Consider the following 20,388-nt stretch of genomic DNA (forward strand, 5'->3'; position numbering starts at 1 on the left):
CTTTCCTGTGGAGGTCCTCATGAGGCTGGTAACTGTAATGAATTTATCCTCTGCAGCAGAGGGAACTCTGGGTCTTCCTTTCCTGTGGAGGTCCTCCTGAGAGCCAGTTTCATCATAGAGCGTCATGGTTTTTGCGACGGCACTTGAAGAAAGAGGCTATAACAGCCTCCACTCTTCTGGGAAGGCTTTCCACTAGATGTTGGAACATTGCTGCGGGGAATTGCTTCCATTCAGCCACAAGAGCATTAGTGAGGTTGTGCACTGATGTTGGGCGATTGGGCCTGGATCACAGTCGGTGTTCCAATTCATCCCAAAGGTGTTTGATGGGGATGAGATCAGGGCTCTGTGCAGGCCAGTCAAGTTCTTCCACACCGATCTCGACAAACCATTTCTGTATGGACCTCGCTTTGTGAACGGGGGCATTGTAATGCTGAAACAGAAACGGGCCTTCCCCAAACTGTTGCCACAATTTTGGAAGTACAGAATCGTCTAGAATGTCATTAAGATTTCCCTTCACTGGAACTAAGGGGCCCGAACCATGAAAAACAGCCCCAGACCATTATTCCCCCTCCACCAAACTTCCAGTTGCATTGGGGCAGGTATCCGCCAAACCCAGATTCGCCCGTCGCACTGCCAGATGGTGAAGCGTAATTCATCACTCCAGAGAACGAGTTTCCACTGCGCCAGAGTCCAATGGCGACGAGCTTTCCACCACTCCAGCCGACGCTTGGCATTGCGCATGGTGATCTTAGGTTTGTGTGCGGCTGCTCAACCATGAAAACCCATTTCATGAAGCTCCAGACAAACAGTTCTTGTGCTGATGTTGTTTCCAGATGCAGTAACTCAGTAGTGAGTGTTGCAAACCGAGGACAGACGATTCTTACACGCTACGGGCTTCAGCACTCGGCGGGTCCTGTTCTGTGAGCTTGTGTTGTCTACCACTTCGCTGCTGAGGTGTTGTTGCTCCTAGACGTTTCCACTTCACAATAACAGCACTTACAGTTGACCAGGGCAGCTCTAGCAGGGCAGAAATTTGACTAAGTCACTGAGCTCTTCAGTACGGACCATTCTACTGCCTATGTTTGTCTATGGAGATGGCATGGCTGTGTGTTCGATTTTATACACCTGTCAGCAACAAGTGTGGCTGAAATAGCCGAATCCAATAATTTGAAGGGGTGTCCACATACTTTTGGCCATATAGTGTCTAATCACCAGAACAATATGCAGCCCCATGCTAACCAAAACAACACTCTCTCCTCTCCTGGTTAGAAATACAGAGACAGACAGGACCTAATCAGAACAATGAGATAGAGGAGAACGGTAGTTGTAAATTGCAATATTGACATGAGCATATATCCATATCACAAGAGGCTGCAATGTTTTTTGGGGGAAAACTCTGACCAACACTTTGGTTCCTACCCTGTCACAACAACTTCCAGGTGTACCAGTCCTTGTCATTAGTTGTCATACCAAACGCCAACAATGGAAACAAAATTAGCATTCTGATTCTAACAGTTTCCAAGTGTTTTGATCTAAATCGCAAGTAAAATCGCAATATTTTGTCAAAAACAAAAAAGGCAATTACATTATTTGTCCAGCTTTAATAATGTTTACATATCTTGCATTACTCATCTCATATGTATATACTGTATTTTAATACCATCTATTGCATCTTGCCTATGCTGCGCTGTCATTGCTCATCCATATATTTATATATTCTTATTCCATTCCTTTACTTAGATCTGTGTGTATTAGGTAGTTGTTGTGGAATTGTTAGATATTACTGCACTGTCAGAACTAAAAACACAAGCATTTCGGTACACTCGCATTACCATCTGCTAACCATGTGTATGGGACCAATAACATCTGCTAACCATGTGACCAATAACATCTGCTAACCATGTGACCAATAACATCTGCTAACCATGTGTATGTGACCAATAACATCTGCTAACCATGTGTATGGGACCAATAACATCTGCTAACCATGTATATGTGACCAATAACATTTGATTTGATTTGGTGCAGCCCTAATGGTAACCCTGGTAACGGTAACCCTGGTAACCTCCTGACCTAATCTCCACTCCTCTAGGAAACTTCCTGTTTCTTGTGGCTGGGCCAAGCCACATACCAGACTAAAACCTGTCACGTCCTGACCAGTAATAGGGGTTATTTGTTATTATAGTTTGGTCAGGACGTGGCAGGGGGGGTATTTGTTTTATATGGTTCGGGGTGTGTGTGTATGTAGAGGGGTGTTTGGTTTATGTATTCCGGGGTTTTTGTCATTGTTCTATGTTAGTGTATTTCTATGTTCTGTCTAGTCATTTCTATTTCTATGTTTAGGTAATTGGGGTTAGGGCCTTCAATTGGAGGCAGCTGTCTATCGTTGCCTCTGATTGAAGGTCCTATAATTAGGAATGTGTTTGTCATGGGATTTGTGGGAGGTTGTTTGTATTTATTTATTTATTATTATTTATTTATTTATTTAATTTTTTTTCTTCTTCATAGCTGTGTGTTGCCTGCAAGACTGTTTGTCGTCCGTTCGTTTTTTCTTGTTTTGTTTATAAGTGTTCTAATAAAATTAAAATGAGCACTCAACTCGCTGCACCTTGGTCCATCCATTACGACGACCGTTGTAAAACCAGAGTGTAACGCCCTGGCCATAGAGAGGGGTTTTTTGTTCTTTATTTTGGTTAGGCCAGGGTGTTACATTGGGTGGGCGTTCTATGTTCTTTTTCTATGTTTTTGTATTTCTTTGTTTTGGGCCGTGTGTGGCTCCCAATCAGGCACAGCTGAAGTTCATTGTGGTTGATTGGGAGTCACACATAAGTGCATGTTTTTCCGTTGGGGTTTTGTGGGTAATTGTTTCTGTCATTGTGTTTCACCTGGCAGGACTGTTTGGATGTCAGTTTCTTGTTTGTTTTTGTATAGTGTTCTTTCTCAATTAAATATGACGAACACTAACTCTGCTGCGTTTTGGTCCACTCTCTCTTCAGACAGCCGTTACACAGAGTAAAACCAGAGTAAAACCAGAGTAAATACCAGACTAAAAACCAGACTAAAAACCAGACTAAAACTTCAGAGACTATGGACTAGTTTAGAAGATCCTCTGCGTGACCTGCACATAAGTTAGCTAGAAACGTATCAACGACCACTTCTCTCTGACGTTATTACTACTAACGACCACTTCTCTCTGACGTTATTACTACTAACGACCACTTCTCTCTGACGTTATTACTACTAACGACCACTTCTCTCTGACGTTATTACTACTAACGACCACTTCTCTCTGACGTTATTACTACTAACGACCACTTCTCTGACGTTATTACTACCAACGACCACTTCTCTCTGACGTTATTACTACTAACGACCACTTCTCTCTGACGTTATTACGACTAACGACCACTTCTCTCTGACGTTATTACTACTAACGACCACTTCTCTGACGTTATTACTACTAACGACCACTTCTCTGACGTTATTACTACTAACGACCACTTCTCTCTGACGTTATTACTACTAACGACCACTTCTCTCTGACGTTATTACTACTAACGACCACTTCTCTCTGACGTTATTACTACTAACGACCACTTCTCTCTGACGTTATTACTACTAACGACCACTTCTCTCTGACGTTATTACTACTAACGACCACTTCTCTCTGACGTTATTACTACTAACGACACGAGGAGAGACAAGACAACTCCCACTGTTGTGTCTCTGTGTCGTGTGTGTGTGTACCTACATAGCTGTGCAGAGGTGGGGCTGGGCGGGGGGAAGTCCTCGGTGAAGTTGACGTTACACATGTCGGTGCCGCAGCAACAGAACCTGTACGTCCCGTTCTGAATCTGAGACGGAGTAGTCGTAACCATGCAACGGTCGTCATGGCACTCCTGCTGGTCCCCGATGTGAGTCCAGCATCCTGGAGGAGAGGAGGCGAGAGAGAGAGAGAGAGAGAGAGAGAGAGAGAGAGAGAGAGAGAGAGAGAGGGAGAGGGAGAGGATGAGGAGACTGGTGTGGACAGGATGAGAGAGAAAATCTGAAACCTAAACCCACTGCCGAGCCCCACCACAAAGCCATCACCTACAGAGAGACGAACCTGGAGAAGAGTCCCCTAAGCAAGCTGGTCTTCTGTTCACAAACCTTCCATAACAAAGCCATCACCTACAGAGAGATGAACCTGGAGAAGAGTCCCCTAAGCAAGCTGGTCCTCTGTTCACAAACCTTCCATAACAAAGCCATCACCTACAGAGAGACGAACCTGGAGAAGAGTCCCCTAAGCAAGCTGGTCCTCTGTTCACAAACCTTCCATAACAAAGCCATCACCTACAGAGAGATGAACCTGGAGAAGAGTCCCCTAAGCAAGCTGGTCTTCTGTTCACAAACCTTCCATAACAAAGCCATCACCTACAGAGAGACGAACCTGGAGAAGAGTCCCCTAAGCAAGCTGGTCCTCTGTTCACAAACCTTCCATAACAAAGCCATCACCTACAGAGAGATGAACCTGGAGAAGAGTCCCCTAAGCAAGCTGGGGCTCTGTTCACAAACCTTCCATAACAAAGCCATCACCTACAGAGAGATGAACCTGGAGAAGAGTCCCCTAAGCAAGCTGGTCCTGGGGCTCTGTTCACAAACACAAACAGACCCCACAGAGCCCCAGAACAGCAACACAATTTAACCCAACCAAATCATGAGAAAACAAAAAAGATTTACTTGACACATTGGAAAGAATTTACCAAAAAACAGAGAAAACTAGAAAGCTATTTGGTCCTAAACAGAGAGTACACAGTGGCAGAATACCTGACCACTGTGACTGACCCAAAATTAAGCAAAGCTATGACTATGTACAACCTCCTGCCAAATGTATGACCATATTAGAGACGCATATTTCCCACAGATCCACAAAGAATTTGAAAACAAATCAAACATTGATCAACTCCCATAAGTATTAGGCGAAATACCGCACTGTGCCATCACAGCAGTAAGACTTGTGACCCGTTGACGTGAGAAAAGGCCAACCAGTGAAGAACAAACAACATTGTAAATTAGGGATGCACGATACAGTGAGGGGGGAAAAAGTATTTGATCCCATGCTGATTTTGTACGTTTGCCCACTGACAAAGAAATGATCAGTCTATAATTTTAATGGTAGGTTTATTTGAACAGTGAGAGACAGAATAACAACAAAAAATCCAGAAAAATGCATGTCAAAAATGTTATAAATTGATTTGCATTTTAATGAGGGAAATAAGTATCTTTGTCTATTGGCAAACATACTTTTTTCCCCCACTGTAGTATCTACTGTATATCGGTAAGCATATCGGAATCGGACGATATTAGCTAAAAATGCCAACAAAGGCATCGGCCCGATGTCTAGTTTAACGCCAATGTGCAAAACTGATGTCAAAGCTGACGTCCATACCTCTATAACGGAGGTAGATGAGGTCCATACCTCTATAATGTAGGTAGATGAGGTCCATAGCTCTATAACGGAGGTAGATGAGGTCCATACCTCTATAACGTAGGTAGATGAGGTCCATACCTCTATAACGGAGGTAGATGAGGTCCATACCTCTATAACGGAGGTAGATGAGGTCCATACCTCTATAACGGAGGTAGATGAGGTCCATGCCTCTATAACGTAGGTAGATGAGGTCCATACCTCTATAACGGAGGTAGATGAGGTCCATACCTCTATAACGGAGGTAGATGAGGTCCATACCTCTATAACGGAGGTAGATGAGGTCCATAACTCTATAACGTAGGTAGATGAGGTACATAGCTCTATAACGTAGGTAGATGAGGTCCATACCTCTATAACGGAGGTAGATGAGGTCCATACCTCTATAACGGAGGTAGATGAGGTCCATACCTCTAGAACGTAGGTAGATGAGGTACATACCTCTATAACGGAGGTAGATGAGGTCCATACCTCCATAATGTAGGTAGATGAGGTCCATACCTCTATAACGGAGGTAGATGAGGTCCATACCTCTATAACGTAGGTAGATGAGGTCCATACCTCTATAACGTAGGTAGATGAGGTCCATACCTCTATAACGTAGGTAGATGAGGTCCATACCTCTATAACGGAGGTAGATGAGGTCCATACCTCTATAACGGAGGTAGATGAGGTCCATGCCTCTATAACGTAGGTAGATGAGGTCCATACCTCTATAACGGAGGTAGATGAGGTCCATACCTCTATAACGTAGGTAGATGAGGTACATACCTCTATAACGGAGGTAGATGAGGTCCATGCCTCTATAACGTAGGTAGATGAGGTCCATACCTCTATAACGGAGGTAGATGAGGTCCATACCTCTATAACGTAGGTAGATGAGGTACATACCTCTATAACGGAGGTAGATGAGGTCCATACCTCTATAACGGAGGTAGATGAGGTCCATGCCTCTATAACGTAGGTAGATGAGGTCCATACCTCTATAACGGAGGTAGATGACGTAATGACGCCACGAAAAATACAGCGCAACACAGCCCATTATTTCCCGAGGAGGGGAGAGAGTGAACTCTTTCAAGACCTAAATACTCATTAGAAAGTGCATCACCCTCAGACGTACACAAAACAAAAGCAGAAAACAAACTAAGCTCCCACTTCCAGCAGTCATTTGAAAGAGTAAGAACATTTCAGCGAGACAACTCAAAAGGTGAAATCCGTTAAAGCCAAGATAATGGGATTCATTGCCCTTGACAATCAACCGTTCTCTGTCGTGGATGATGTTGGCTTTCGCCGACTGGTCGACCACCTCGAGCCCCGGTACATACTACCAAGTAGTCGCTATTTTTTCAGATGTTGCCCTACCGAAGTTACACAGTATTGTTGAAACGCACATCCATGAGCTACTTGCTATGGGAGTCACTGCTATTAGGTTCGCGACTGACATTTTGGACCAGCAATGTCAGCCCCATGAGCATGCAGAGTCTGACAGCACAGTGGGTCGACGAGGATTTCCTACTGAGGAAAGCTGTATTGGATGCATTTCAATGGCATTTGAAAACATGTTTGAAACATGAAAACATGAACACAGTCCTAGTGTCATTCGAAACAACTGACTGGAGAAATAAGCTCATCAACTGTGTCTGTAGCAGACGAGATACCCCTCTGTCATGGCATTGAAACGGCTGCTCAACAAAACTGCCCACACAGACCGTGGGGTTAACTTGCAAAAGTACTCTACTAGAGACTGTGAACAAGGTGATTCGGTGGCATTCTCTCTAAGCCTCTTTACTGTATCTCCACCATGCTCGTTGCTATGTACAAGGACCGGTACTTCGATGCAGACACAGGGTTTATGTGCAATGTTAGACACAGCTGGACAAGATGGAAATGAACACAGTGACAGTGCGTACCGAGGAAGAGAGGCCACGGAGATTAAACTTTACTGCTTGACGTATATGATGAAATTCTGGTTGATAAAGAAACGACTGAACAAATGAACAATGAAACAGCACAGCAAGTAAGTGAAAGAAATAGGTTTTGATTATGTTTTTACTGGTAATGGGGAGGGCTAGGGTCAGTCTGTTACATCTGGAGTATTTCTCTTGTCTTATCCGGTGTCCTGTGTGAATTTAAATATGCTCTCTCTAATTCTCTCTTTCTGTCTTTCTCTCCGAGGACCTGAGCCCTAGGACCATGCCTCAGGACTACCTGGCATGATGACTCCTTGCTGTCCCCAGTCCACCTGGCCGTGCTGCTGCTCCAGTTTCAACTGTTCTGCCTGCGGCTATGGAACCCTGACCTGTTCACCGGACGTGCTTGTTGCACCCTCGACAACTACTATGATTATTATTATTTGACCATGCTGGTCATTTATGAACATTTTAACATCTTGACCATGTTCTGTTATAATATCCACCCGGCACAGCCAGAAGAGGACTGGCCACCCCTCATAGCCTGGTTCCTCTCTAGGTTTCTTCCTAGGTTTTTGCCTTTTTAGGGAGTTTTTCCTAGGGAGTTTTTCCTAGCCACCGTGCTTCTTTCACATGCATTGCTTGCTGTTTGGGGTTTTAGGCTGGGTTTCTGTACAGCACTTTGAGATATCAGCTGATGTACGAAGGGCTATATAAATAAATTTGATTTGATTTGATTTGACATACATAAATGCCAACAAAATAACTTTTTGGTCAGTGTGTGTTTCAGCTATTTAACTGTACACACTTAAACGGCCCGCACATTTTTTTAAATATCGGTTATCGGTATTGGGTTTTTTGGCAAGGAAAATATTGCAAATCCGTATCGGCCAAAAATGTCATATCGGTGTATCCCTATTGTAAATACAACCCATATTTATGTTAATTTTTTCTTTCTTTCATACTTCAACTATTTGAACATTGTCACAACACAGTACATCGCCAATAATCTAACATTTAAAATCTCTATGTTATTTTAACGTTTTGTGAGTGGCCTCCCGAGTGGCGCAGCGGTTTAAGGCACTGCATCGCAGAGCTAGAGACGTCACTACAGACCCTGGTTTGATCCCAGGCTGTGTCACAACCGGCCGTGATCGGGAGTCACATAGAGTGGGGCACAATTGGCCCAGTGTCGTCTGGGTTAGGGGAGGGTTTGGCCCAGCGTCGTCCGGGTTAGGGGAGGGTTTGGTTGGGAGGGGGGGCTTTAGTTGGCTCATCGCGCTCTAGCGACTCCTTGTGGCGGTCCCAGGCGCCTGCAGGCTGACCTCGGTGGTCAGTTGAACGGTGTTTCCTCCGACACATTGGTGCGGCTGGCTTCTGGGTTAAACTGGCGGGTGTTAAGAAGCGCGGTTCGGCGGGTCATGTTTCGGAGGACGCATGACTCAACCTTCGCCTCTCCCGAGCCCGTTGGGGAGTTGCAGCGATGAGACAAGATCGAAATTGGGGAGAAAAAGGGGGTAAAAGACACCAAAAAAATAATGTGTGTGTGAGAGAATGAATGAGAGAGACGAAGAGAAACAGGGAGAAAGAGAAACATAGAGAGATACAGACAGAGATACAGAGAGAGATACAGAGAGAGAAACAGAGAGAGACAAAGAGAGACAGAGAGCGAGAAACAAAGTGAGAGAGACGAGAGAGAAAGAGAAAGTGAGATCAGGACAGGGAGAGAAACAGAGAGAGAAACAGAGAGAGAAACAGAGAGAAACAGAGAGAGAGAGAGAGAAACAGACAGAGAGAGAAAGCGAGATCAGGACAGAGAGAGAAACAGAGAGAAACAGAGAGAGAAACAGAGAGAGAAACAGAGAGAGAAACAGAGAGAGAGAGAGAGAGAGAAACAGACAGAGAGAGAAAGCGAGATCAGGACAGAGAGAGAAAGAGAGAAACAGAGAGAGAAACAGAGAGAGAAACAGAGAGAGAAACAGAGAGAGAAACAGAGAGAGAAACAGAGAGAGAAACAGAGAGAGAAACAGAGAGAGAGAGATAAGGACAGAGAGAGAGAGAGAGAGAGAGAGAGAGAGTGAGATCAGGACAGAGAGAGAAGAGGGAGAAACTGTTTTACATGAACACCAGGTATATGTCCCCATCTTTACTGTGTGTGTGTGTGTGTGTGTGTGTGTGTGTGTGTGTAGACGTACCCTGTTTGACCAGGTGTATCTCTCCATCTCTAGTCTTCTCCCACAGGCCATAGCATCGAGAGCCCTTACTGCAGCGTATGGTACTATTCTCTCTGGTCATAGGCCAGTCTCCTCCTCCTCCTCCTCTTCCTCTTCCTCCTCCTCCTCCTCCTCCCACACGCTGCTCCTCATACTGCTGCTGCTGGTCGTTGAACGCACACTCACGCTCCTCACTCTGGGCAGCTAGGGAGGGAGGGAGGGAGGGAGAGAGAGAGAGAGAGAGAGAGAGAGAGAGAGGGAGGGAGGGAGGGAGGGATATAGAAAAGTTAGCAAAAATCATTTGCGCTTTCATTTTCTGAGACAGAAAAACGAATGGATAATTCAGAGCTGGAATATCTCTTGTTATCTCAGCATTGGTCTCAGTGACTATACAGCTCATATCGCAGCAGCAGGGGGCATGGGGGGGCTTGGGGGGGCATGGGGGGGCTTGGAGGGGTGTGGGGGGGCATGGAGGGTGTGGGGGGGCATGGGGGGGCAGCAGGAGGGCAATAGGGGGGCATGGGGGGGCATGGGGGGGGGGCTTGGGGTTACATCAGGGGTCTTCAACCTTCTCTTGCCCAGGGACCCCAATCATACATTAGCAAAAACAATGTCTTATCATGAATGTGGTGAAAGATCAAGGATAAGTAATAAACATGTTACAGGAGTCCAGTCCCATGATCTTCTTGTGTTTTAAATATACTGAACAAAAATGTAAACGCAACATGCAACGAGTTTTCAGATTTTACTGAGTTACTGGTGTGACCACCATTTACCTCATGAAAACCAGTCAGTATCTGGTGTGACCACCATTTACCTCATGAAAACCAGTCAGTATCTGGTGTGACTACCATTTACCTCATGAAAACCAGTCAGTATCTGGTGTGACTACCATTTACCTCATGAAAACCAGTCAGTATCTGGTGTGACCACCATTTACCTCATGAAAACCAGTCAGTATCTGGTGTGACTACCATTTACCTCATGAAAACCAGTCAGTATCTGGTGTGACTACCATTTACCTCATGAAAACCAGTCAGTATCTGGTGTGACCACCATTTACCTCATGAAAACCAGTCAGTATCTGGTGTGACCACCATTTACCTCATGAAAACCAGTCAGTATCTGGTGTGACCACCATTTACCTAATGAAAACCAGTCAGTATCTGGTGTGACCACCATTTACCTCATGAAAACCAGTCAGTATCTGGTGTGACTACCATTTACCTCATGAAAACCAGTCAGTATCTGGTGTGACCACCATTTACCTCATGAAAACCAGTCAGTATCTGGTGTGACTACCATTTACCTCATGAAAACCAGTCAGTATCTGGTGTGACTACCATTTACCTCATGAAAACCAGTCAGTATCTGGTGTGACCACCATTTACCTCATGAAAACCAGTCAGTATCAGGTGTGACTACCATTTACCTCATGAAAACCAGTCCAGTATCTGGTGTGACCACCATTTACCCTCATGAAAACCAGTCAGTATCTGGTGTGACCACCATTACCTCATGAAAACCAGTCCGTATCTGGTGTGACTACCATTTACCTCATGAAAACCAGTCAGTATCTGGTGTGACCACCATTTACCTCATGAAAACCAGTCAGTATCTGGTGTGACTACCATTTACCTCATGAAAAACCAGTCAGTATCTGGTGTGACTACCATTTACCTCATGAAAACCAGTCAGTATCTGGTGTGACCACCATTTACCTCATGAAAACCAGTCAGTATCTGGTGTGACCACCATTTACCTCATGAAAACCAGTCAGTATCTGGTGTGACTACCATTTACCTCATGAAAACCAGTCAGTATCTGGTGTGACCACCATTTACCTCATGAAAAACCAGTCAGTATCTGGTGTGACCACCATTTACCTCATGAAAACCAGTCAGTATCTGGTGTGACTACCATTTACCTCATGAAAACCAGTCAGTATCTGGTGTGACCACCATTTACCTCATGAAAACCAGTCAGTATCTGGTGTGACTACCATTTACCTCATGAAAACCAGTCAGTATCTGGTGTGACTACCATTTACCTCATGAAAAACCAGTCAGTATCTGGTGTGACCCACCATTTACCTCATGAAAACCAGTCAGTATCTGGTGTGACTACCATTTACCTCATGAAAACCAGTCAGTATCTGGTGTGACTACCATTTACCTCATGAAAACCAGTCAGTATCTGGTGTGACCACTATTTACCTCATGAAAACCAGTCAGTATCTGATGTGACCACCATTTACCTCATGAAAACCAGTCAGTATCTGGTGTGACCACCATTTACCTCATGAAAACCAGTCAGTATCTGGTGTGACCCCCATTTACCTCATGAAAACCAGTCAGTATCTGGTGTGACTACCATTTACCTCATGAAAACCAGTCAGTATCTGGTGTGACCACCATTTACCTCATGAAAACCAGTCAGTATCTGGTGTGACTACCATTTACCTCATGAAAACCAGTCAGTATCTGGTGTGACTACCATTTACCTCATGAAAACCAGTCAGTATCTGGTGTGACCACCATTTACCTCATGAAAACCAGTCAGTATCTGATGTGACCACCATTTACCTCATGAAAACCAGTCAGTATCTGGTGTGACCACCATTTACCTCATGAAAACCAGTCAGTATCTGGTGTGACCACCATTTACCTCATGAAAACCAGTCCGTATCTGGTGTGACTACCATTTACCTCATGAAAACCAGTCAGTATCTGGTGTGACCACCATTTACCTCATGAAAACCAGTCAGTATCTGGTGTGACCACCATTTACCTCATGAAAACCAGTCAGTATCTGGTGTGACCACCATTTACCTCATGAAAACCAGTCAGTATCTGGTGTGACCACCATTTACCCTCAGAAAACCAGTCAGTATCTGGTGTGACTACCATTTACCTCATGAAAACCAGTCAGTATCTGGTGTGACCACCATTTACCTCATGAAAACCAGTCAGTATCTGGTGTGACTACCATTTACCTCATGAAAACCAGTCAGTATCTGGTGTGACTACCATTTACCTCATGAAAACCAGTCAGTATCTGGTGTGACCACCATTTACCTCATGAAAACCAGTCAGTATCTGATGTGACCACCATTTACCTCATGAAAACCAGTCAGTATCTGATGTGACCACCATTTACCTCATGAAAACCAGTCAGTATCTGGTGTGTCAGGGGGTACCGGTACAGAGTCAATGTGGAGGCTATATACAGGCGGTACCGGTACAGAGTCAATGTGGAGGCTATATACAGGGGGTACCGGTACAGAGTCAATGTGGAGGCTATATACAGGCGGTACCGGTACAGAGTCAATGTGGAGGCTATATACAGGGGGTACCGGTACAGAGTCAATGTGGAGGGCTATATACAGGGGGTACCGGTACAGAGTCAATGTGGAGGCTATATACAGGGGGTACCAGTACAGAGTCAATGTGTAGGCTATATACAGGGGGTACCGATACAGAGTCAATGTGGAGGCTATATACAGGGGGTACCAGTACAGAGTCAATGTGGAGGCTATATACAGGGGGTACCGGTACAGAGTCAATGTGGAGGCTATATACAGGGGGTACCAGTACAGAGTCAATGTGGAGGCTATATACAGGGTGTTACGGTACAGAGTCAATGTGGAGGCTATATACAGGGGGTACCGGTACAGAGTCAATGTGCGGAGGCACCAGTTAGTTGAGGTAATTAATGTGTACATGTAGGTCGAGAGTTATTAAAGTGACAGTGCATAGATAATAGACAGCGTAGAAGAGGGGGGGGGCAATGCAAATAGTCTGGGTAGCCATAAGATTAGATGTTCAGGAGTCTTATGGCTTTTGGGGGGGTAGAAGCTGTTTAGAAGCCTCTTGGACCTAGACTTGGCGCTCCGGTACCTCTTGCCGTGAGGTAGCAGGGAGAACAGTTTATGACTAGGGTTGCTGGAGTCTTTGGCAACTTTTAGGGATTGAAATTTCCATCCCCATCTATAACATTTTCCGACAAGATAGAACTGCCAAAGGGGGCTGAGTTGCAATCTACTGCAGAGATAGCCTGCAGAGTTATTTCTTGCTATCCAGGTCTGTACCAAAACAATTCGAGCTTCTACTTTTAAAAATCCACCTTTCCAGCAATAAGTCTCTCACTGTTGCCGCTTGTTATAGACCCCTCTCAGCTCCCAGCTGTGCCCTGGACACCATATGTGAATTGATTGACCCCCCCATCTATCTTCAGAGTTTGTACTGTCAGGTGACCTAAACTGGGATATGCTTAACACCCCGACCATCCTACAAGCTAAGCTCGATGCCCACAATCTCACACAAATGTTCAAGGAACCCACCAGGTACAACCCTAAATCTGTAACCAGATATCATCCTGACCAACTTTTTATTTTATTTTATTTTATTCCACCTTTATTTAACCAGGTAGGCCAGTTGAGAACAAGTTCTCATTTACAATTGCGACCTGGCCAAGATAAAGCAAAGCAGTACGACACAAACAACAACGCAGAGTTACACATGGAATAAACAAGCGTACAGTCAATAACACAATAGAAAAAATTCTCTGATCCACCTCTACGCAGACGACACCATTCTGTATACTTCTGGCCCTTCTTTGGACACTGTGTTAACAACCCTCAAGAGAGTGGGTGGGGAGAGGTGAGAGGGCTGGGGACAGGAGAGTGGGTGGGGAGAGGGCTGGGGAGAGGGCTGGGGAGAGGAGAGTGGGTGGGGAGAGGGCTGGGGACAAGAGAGTGGGTGGGGACAGGAGAGTGGGTGGGGAGAGGAGAGTGGGTGGGGAGAGGGCTGGGGAGAGGGCTGGGGAGAGGCGAGGGGCTGGGGAGAGGAGAGTGGGTGGGGAGAGGAGAGTGGGTGGGGAGAGGAGTGTGGGTGGGGAGAGGAGAGTGGGTGGGGCGGCTGGTCTGAAGGCTGCCTAGTTGTGTGACCGGTTGTTTTGGTACTGAGGGACTGACAAGGTTTTAGCTGTAGGATCTGTGTGTTATGTCCTCTCCATTTCTGTTTCTGATTGGATCAAGGTCACTCCTGGTCGTTTCCATGGAAAACAACCCATGAGCACCAACAAGTTCATAGGAGCAAATTGGGAGTCAAAATGAAAGCTAAAAGTCAACTTAAAAAAAAAGGCATAAATAAATGTTTCAAAATGTTTTCTACCTAAAAATTAGGAATAAGCAAAGGCTTTGATTTGGGGGGGGGGAGGCAGGTAGCCTAGTGGTTAGAGAGGCAGGTAGCCTAGTGGTTAGAGGAGGCAGGTATCCTAGTGGTTAGAGAGGAGGCAGGTAGCCTAGTGGTTAGAGGAGGCAGGTAGCCTAGTGGTTAGAGAGGCAGGTAGCCTAGTGGTTAGAGAGGCAGGGAGCCTAGTGGTTAGAGGAGGCAGGTAACCTTGTGGTTAGAGAGGCAGGTAGTCTAGTGGTTAGAGGGGCAGGTAGTCTAGTGGTTAGAGGGGCAGGTAGCCTAGTGGTTAGAAAGGCAGGTAGTCTAGTGGTTAGAGAGGCAGGTAGCCTAGTGGTTAGAGGAGGCAGGTAACCTTGTGGTTAGAGAGGCAGGTAGTCTAGTGGTTAGAGGGGCAGGTAGTCTAGTGGTTAGAGGGGCAGGTAGCCTAGTGGTTAGAAAGGCAGGTAGTCTAGTGGTTAGAGAGGCAGGTAGCCTAGTGGTTAGAGGAGGCAGGTAGCCTAGTGGTTAGAGAGGCAGGTAGCCTAGTGGTTAGAGAGGCAGGTAGTCTAGTGGTTAGAGAGGCAGGTAGCCTAGTGGTTAGAGGAGGCAGGTAGCCTAGTGGTTAGAGGGGGCAGGTATCCTAGTGGTTAGAGAGGCAGGTAGCCTAGTGGTTAGAGAGCAGAGGCGGTAGGTATCCTAGTGGTTAGAGGGGCAGGTATCCTAGTGGTTAGAGCGTTGGGCAGTATATGTCGTTCTGCCCCTGAACAAGCCAGTTAACCCGCTGTACCTTCTGTAAATGTGCCTTGTAATTCCGTTACCCCAAATATCTTTAAGATATTTTAAAATTTCTCTGCTTCATGTGGGAGAAATATTACAGTTCACAGAAGTGCACTACATTTACAGGAGTATGTGGACACCCCTTCAAATTAGTGGATTCTATTCAGCCACACCCGTTGCTGACAGGTGTATGAAATCGAGCACACTGCCATGCAATCTCCATAGACAAACACTGGCAGTAGAATGGCTCGGTGACTTTCAACGTGGCAGCGTCATAGGATGCCACCTTTCCAACAAGCCAGTTTGTCAAATTTCTGCCTTACCCCGATCAACTGTAAGTGCTGTTATTGTGAAGTGAAAACGTCTAGGAGCAACAACGGCTCAGCCACGAAGTGGTAGGCCACACAAGCTTACAGAACGGGACCCGCTGAGTGCTAAAAAAATCAAACTGTTAGTTGTGAGCTTCATGAAATGGGTTTCCATGGCCGAGCAGCCGCACACAAACCTAAGATCACCATGCACAATGCCAAGTGTCGGCTGGAGTGGTGTAAAACTCGCCTCCATTGGACTCTGGAGCAGTGGAAACGCGTTCTCTGGAGTGATGTATCACGCTTCACCATCTGGCAGTCCGACAGATGAATCTGGGTTTGGCGGATGCCAGGTAACGCTACCTGCCCCAATGCATAGTGTCAACTGTAAAGTTTGGTGGAGGAGGAATAATGGTCTGGGGCTGTTTTTCATGGTTCAGGTCCTTTTAGTTCCAGTGAAGGGAAATCTTAATGTTACAGCATACAATGACATTCCAGATGATTCTGTGCTTCCACCTTTGTGGCAACAGTTTGGGGATGGCCCTTTCCTGTTTCAGCATGACAATGCCCCCGTGCACAAAGCGAGGTACATACAGAAATGGTTTGTCGAGATCGGTGTGGAAGAACTTGATTGGCCTGCACAGAGCTCTGACCTCAACCCTATCAAACACCTTTGGGATGAATTGGAACGCCGACTGAGAGCCAGGCCTAACCGCCCAACATCAGTGCCCGACCTCACTAACGCTCTTGTGGCTGAATGGAAGCAAGTCCCCGCAGCAATGTTCCAACATCTAGTGGAAAGCCTTCCCAGAAGAGTGGAGGCTGTTATAGCAGCAATGTTCCAACATCTAGTGGAAAGCCTTCCCAGAAGAGAGGAGGCTGTTATAACAGCAATGTTCCAACATCTAGTGGAAAGCCTTCCCAGAAGAGTGGAGGCTGTTATAGCAGCAATGTTCCAACATCTAGTGGAAAGCCTTCCCAGAAGAGTGGAGGCTGTTATAGCAGCAATGTTCCTACATCTAGTGGAAAGCCTTAACTCCCTCCAGTAACCACGAGCATAACCGTTCCTTGATTTTAACTGGCGGCTTTATTCTGTAGTTTAGTCAGAATTATCACCTTCCGTGAGAACTATAAAGTAAATGAAAATACAGTTTAAGCACACTCTTACACCTTCTTGTCTTATGAGTGACTTATTAGCTTGGTATAACTCTGAAGTAATTACATACATAAACATTTTAGCCGGAGCTATAACAGTATCATATTGAACACACGAATAAAGGAAAAAAATACCTCATTGGCTGCTTAATACAGAAGGGAGGAAATCAAACTTCACACTTATTATTCCTGGCATGAATTCCCGCTTCATCCTAACATACACATATCAACCTTTACGAACTACACCCGGTAACATGAAAGCTTAGCTAACACCGCGCGGGAATGCCTTCACCCCCAAAGATGTGTTGCTACGATAATGATCCCCGTTACAACAGTTATTAGCCACGTAGTTCCACCTGTCTTATCATTTCCCCCGCATAGCGAACACGTAAACAACTCAAACAAAAAACAACGACATAGACTTACAGATTAACTGTCAGTTACACTCCCACCAATCACCTGTGATTTCTGTGAAAGGGGTCTGCAGGGTTTTTTGATCGGCTTCCAGGAGGGTGACTGTCTTATGGATGGGCCTCTCCAGATAGGTGGGTTTGGTGATGCGTTTACCTCTCTCATCCAGGAATGGACTCAATTTATGCAACTTGCTTGCTTTATCTTTGTCTTTCTGGTGCCTAAGGTTGTGTATCTCATGGGAGAAGTCTGCTTCTTGAACCATCCTTATAATGGTGAGCTCTGCCTCTCTCCTTTCTTCTATGCTTGTAGCTTCACTGGACCTCAATTTTAAGCCTATGGCTTCCTTGACACGTCGTTTGAGCCTGGCAATAGCTTTTACCACTCTTGCCCAGTCTGAGAACTTGTGAAGGTGATCTAGTAACGATCTTTCTTCCTTTGCCTGGGTATCATGGACCAGGGATTTCTGCAGCTCTGGGTCATTGTCTAAGAACTCTCCCCCCTTGACAAGTTCTTCTTGCCAAAGAAAGTCTGGACCTGTGAACCAGTTGGAAGCCATGAGCTGTTCTGATGTGAGACCTTTGGAAGCATGATCCGCAGGATTCTCTTCAGAGGTCACATATCTCCATTGTTCGGGATCTGTGCTTTGCTTAATGCGTTGGATACGGTTAGCTACAAAGACATGGAATCTTCTGGCTTCATTGTTGATGTAGCCAAGAACTACCTTCGAGTCTGTCCAGAAGTATTCCTGTAGACCTTGTATCTCTAGCTTCCTTTTGAGCATGTCACTTGTTCGAACAGCTACCACCGCTGCTGAAAGTTCCAGTCGTGGTATGGTCGTAATCTTGGAAGGGGCGACTCTCGACTTTCCCATAACTAGGGAGCAATGAACTTCTCCTGCTGTGCTGATTATTCTGAGACATGAGCACTCTCCATAACCTGAGGTACTAGCGTCGGAGAAGTGATGGAGCTCATAACTCTGCACTTCCTTGAAACTTGATGGCAAGTAGCCTCGTTGGATCCTTACTCCCGACAAGTTTTGTAGACCTTGGAGCCAGAATTCCCACTGGAAACGTAGGTCATCTGGAATGGGGTCATCCCAGTCGATCTTGTCACGACACATCTGCTGCAAGATCTGCTTCCCTACCAGGACAAGGGGTGCCACAAACCCAAGCGGATCATACACAGAGGCTACTGTAGACAACACTCCTCTTCTTGTGAGTGGGCGTTCCTTGACAACTACCCTAAACTGGAACTCGTCTGATGCGACACACCACAGTACACCAAGCGCCCTCTCCATGTGTGGTTCACCCAGAGCCATATCCAGGTCTTTGGCACCCTCAGCACATTCTTCCTTGGGAATTGTGGTTAAAACTTCCTTGCTGTTAGAGATAAACTTGTGCAACCAAAGTTTGCCGATGCTGCAAAGCTCTCTTGCTTCTTTCACCAGCTGGGCCGCTTCAGCTTCAGACGATACGCTCGTCAACCCATCATCAACATAAAAGTTCCTTTCTATGAACTGGATAGACTTCTCGCTGAAGCTTCCTCGTCCTTCGGCAGCGAGATGTTTGAGACCATAGTTGGCGCAACCAGGAGACGAAGCTGCGCCGAACAAGTGGACCTTGATACGATACACTGAGGGTTGAGACTCTAGATCTCCGTTCTCCCACCAAAGGAACCGCAGATAATCTTGGTCTTCTGCTTTCACATGAAACTGGTGGAACATGCGCTCTACGTCACACATGATTGCGACTGGACCCTTACGAAAACGACAAAGGACACCCAGCAATGTGTTTGTCAGCTCTGGACCGGTGAGGGGATAGTCATTCAAGGACGTCTCTCGAAACTTAGCTGAGCAGTCAAAGACGACTCGTATCTTCCCAGGCTTTTGTGGGTGATAAACCCCATGATGTGGGATGTACCGTGCTGGATGTTTGTTCATTTCTTCCTTGGAGACCTTCTCAGCATCTCCACAAGCTATGGTCTCTTCCATAAATGCTGTGTAGTCATGTAGTACTGCTTGTCTCTCCTTAGCCTCCTTTCCAGGCACTTGAGGCGGTGAACTGCACATGTTTTATTGTTCGGCAGGTTTGGTCTTTCTTCCTTAAACGGCAGCGGCATCTCGTAATGTCCATTGTCCTTGCGTTTGATGCCCGCTTTCATTTTTGTCAGGAACCGGATATCCTCTTGAGATATGAGGTCCTCTTCTGTAGCTCTCTCATTGAAGTCGGATTCAAGCGTCTTGATAACGTCCAGTGCTGTGATTACCTCTCTTACGCGTGTTCTACAAACATAGTGTACTTGATTTGTGAGGCTGGAAGAAGATTGAAGACTTGGCATCACCTGTCTAACGATCACCTGATGACTCACTCCAATAGTGTCGTCATAGTCTCCACAAATGTTGGAAGTTCATGGATAAGCCCACCGCAGAGCGACAGAAGTTTGTTCACGAGAATAAATTGTGCTTCGGCTGTTTAAGGGGGGACCAACTCCATATTAATGCCTTCCCAGAAGAGTGGAGGCTGTTATAACAGCAAAGGGGGGGACCAACTCCATATTAATGTCTTCCCAGAAGAGTGGAGGCTGTTATAGCAGCAAAGGGGGGACCAACTCATATTAATGCCTTCCCAGAAGAGTGGAGGCTGTTATAGCAGCAAAGGGGGGACCAACTCCATATTAATGACCATGATTTTGGAGTGAGATGATGGACAAGCAGGTGTCCACATACTGTTGGTCATATAGTGTAATAAATCATGGTAGACCTATCAATTAGTTATAGTGTTCAGCAATTTGGTTTCTGAATTATTAAGTGATTAAAACTCTAAATTCCGTTACCAAAAAAAAAATCTATAAATAGGTAACAGAATTTCTGCAATTTAATTGGTTTACGATGGGTTCGCAAGTTTGGAAAGCACAGTAGATTACAGCACAGTAGATTACAGCACAGTAGATTACAGCACAGTAGATTACAGC

The 20,388-nt window shown here is 45.7% G+C and overlaps 1 protein-coding gene across 1 annotated transcript in view; it reads right to left on the reverse strand.

The window, feature by feature from the left end:
- LOC115161448 (bone morphogenetic protein receptor type-2) overlaps positions 1 to 20,388 on the reverse strand; it is a 106,066-nt gene that overhangs the window by 55,153 nt on the left and 30,525 nt on the right. The window contains exons 2-4 of the mRNA XM_029712438.1: positions 9,726 to 9,794; positions 9,573 to 9,695; positions 3,752 to 3,928 (exon numbers count right to left, since the gene is read on the reverse strand). Coding sequence (XP_029568298.1) covers positions 3,752 to 3,928; positions 9,573 to 9,695; positions 9,726 to 9,794 — 369 coding nt within the window. The remainder of the gene's footprint in view (positions 1 to 3,751; positions 3,929 to 9,572; positions 9,696 to 9,725; positions 9,795 to 20,388) is intronic.

The sequence above is a fragment of the Salmo trutta genome, chromosome 24 (assembly GCF_901001165.1).
Source record: "Salmo trutta chromosome 24, fSalTru1.1, whole genome shotgun sequence".
NCBI classification, from domain to species: domain Eukaryota; kingdom Metazoa; phylum Chordata; class Actinopteri; order Salmoniformes; family Salmonidae; genus Salmo; species Salmo trutta.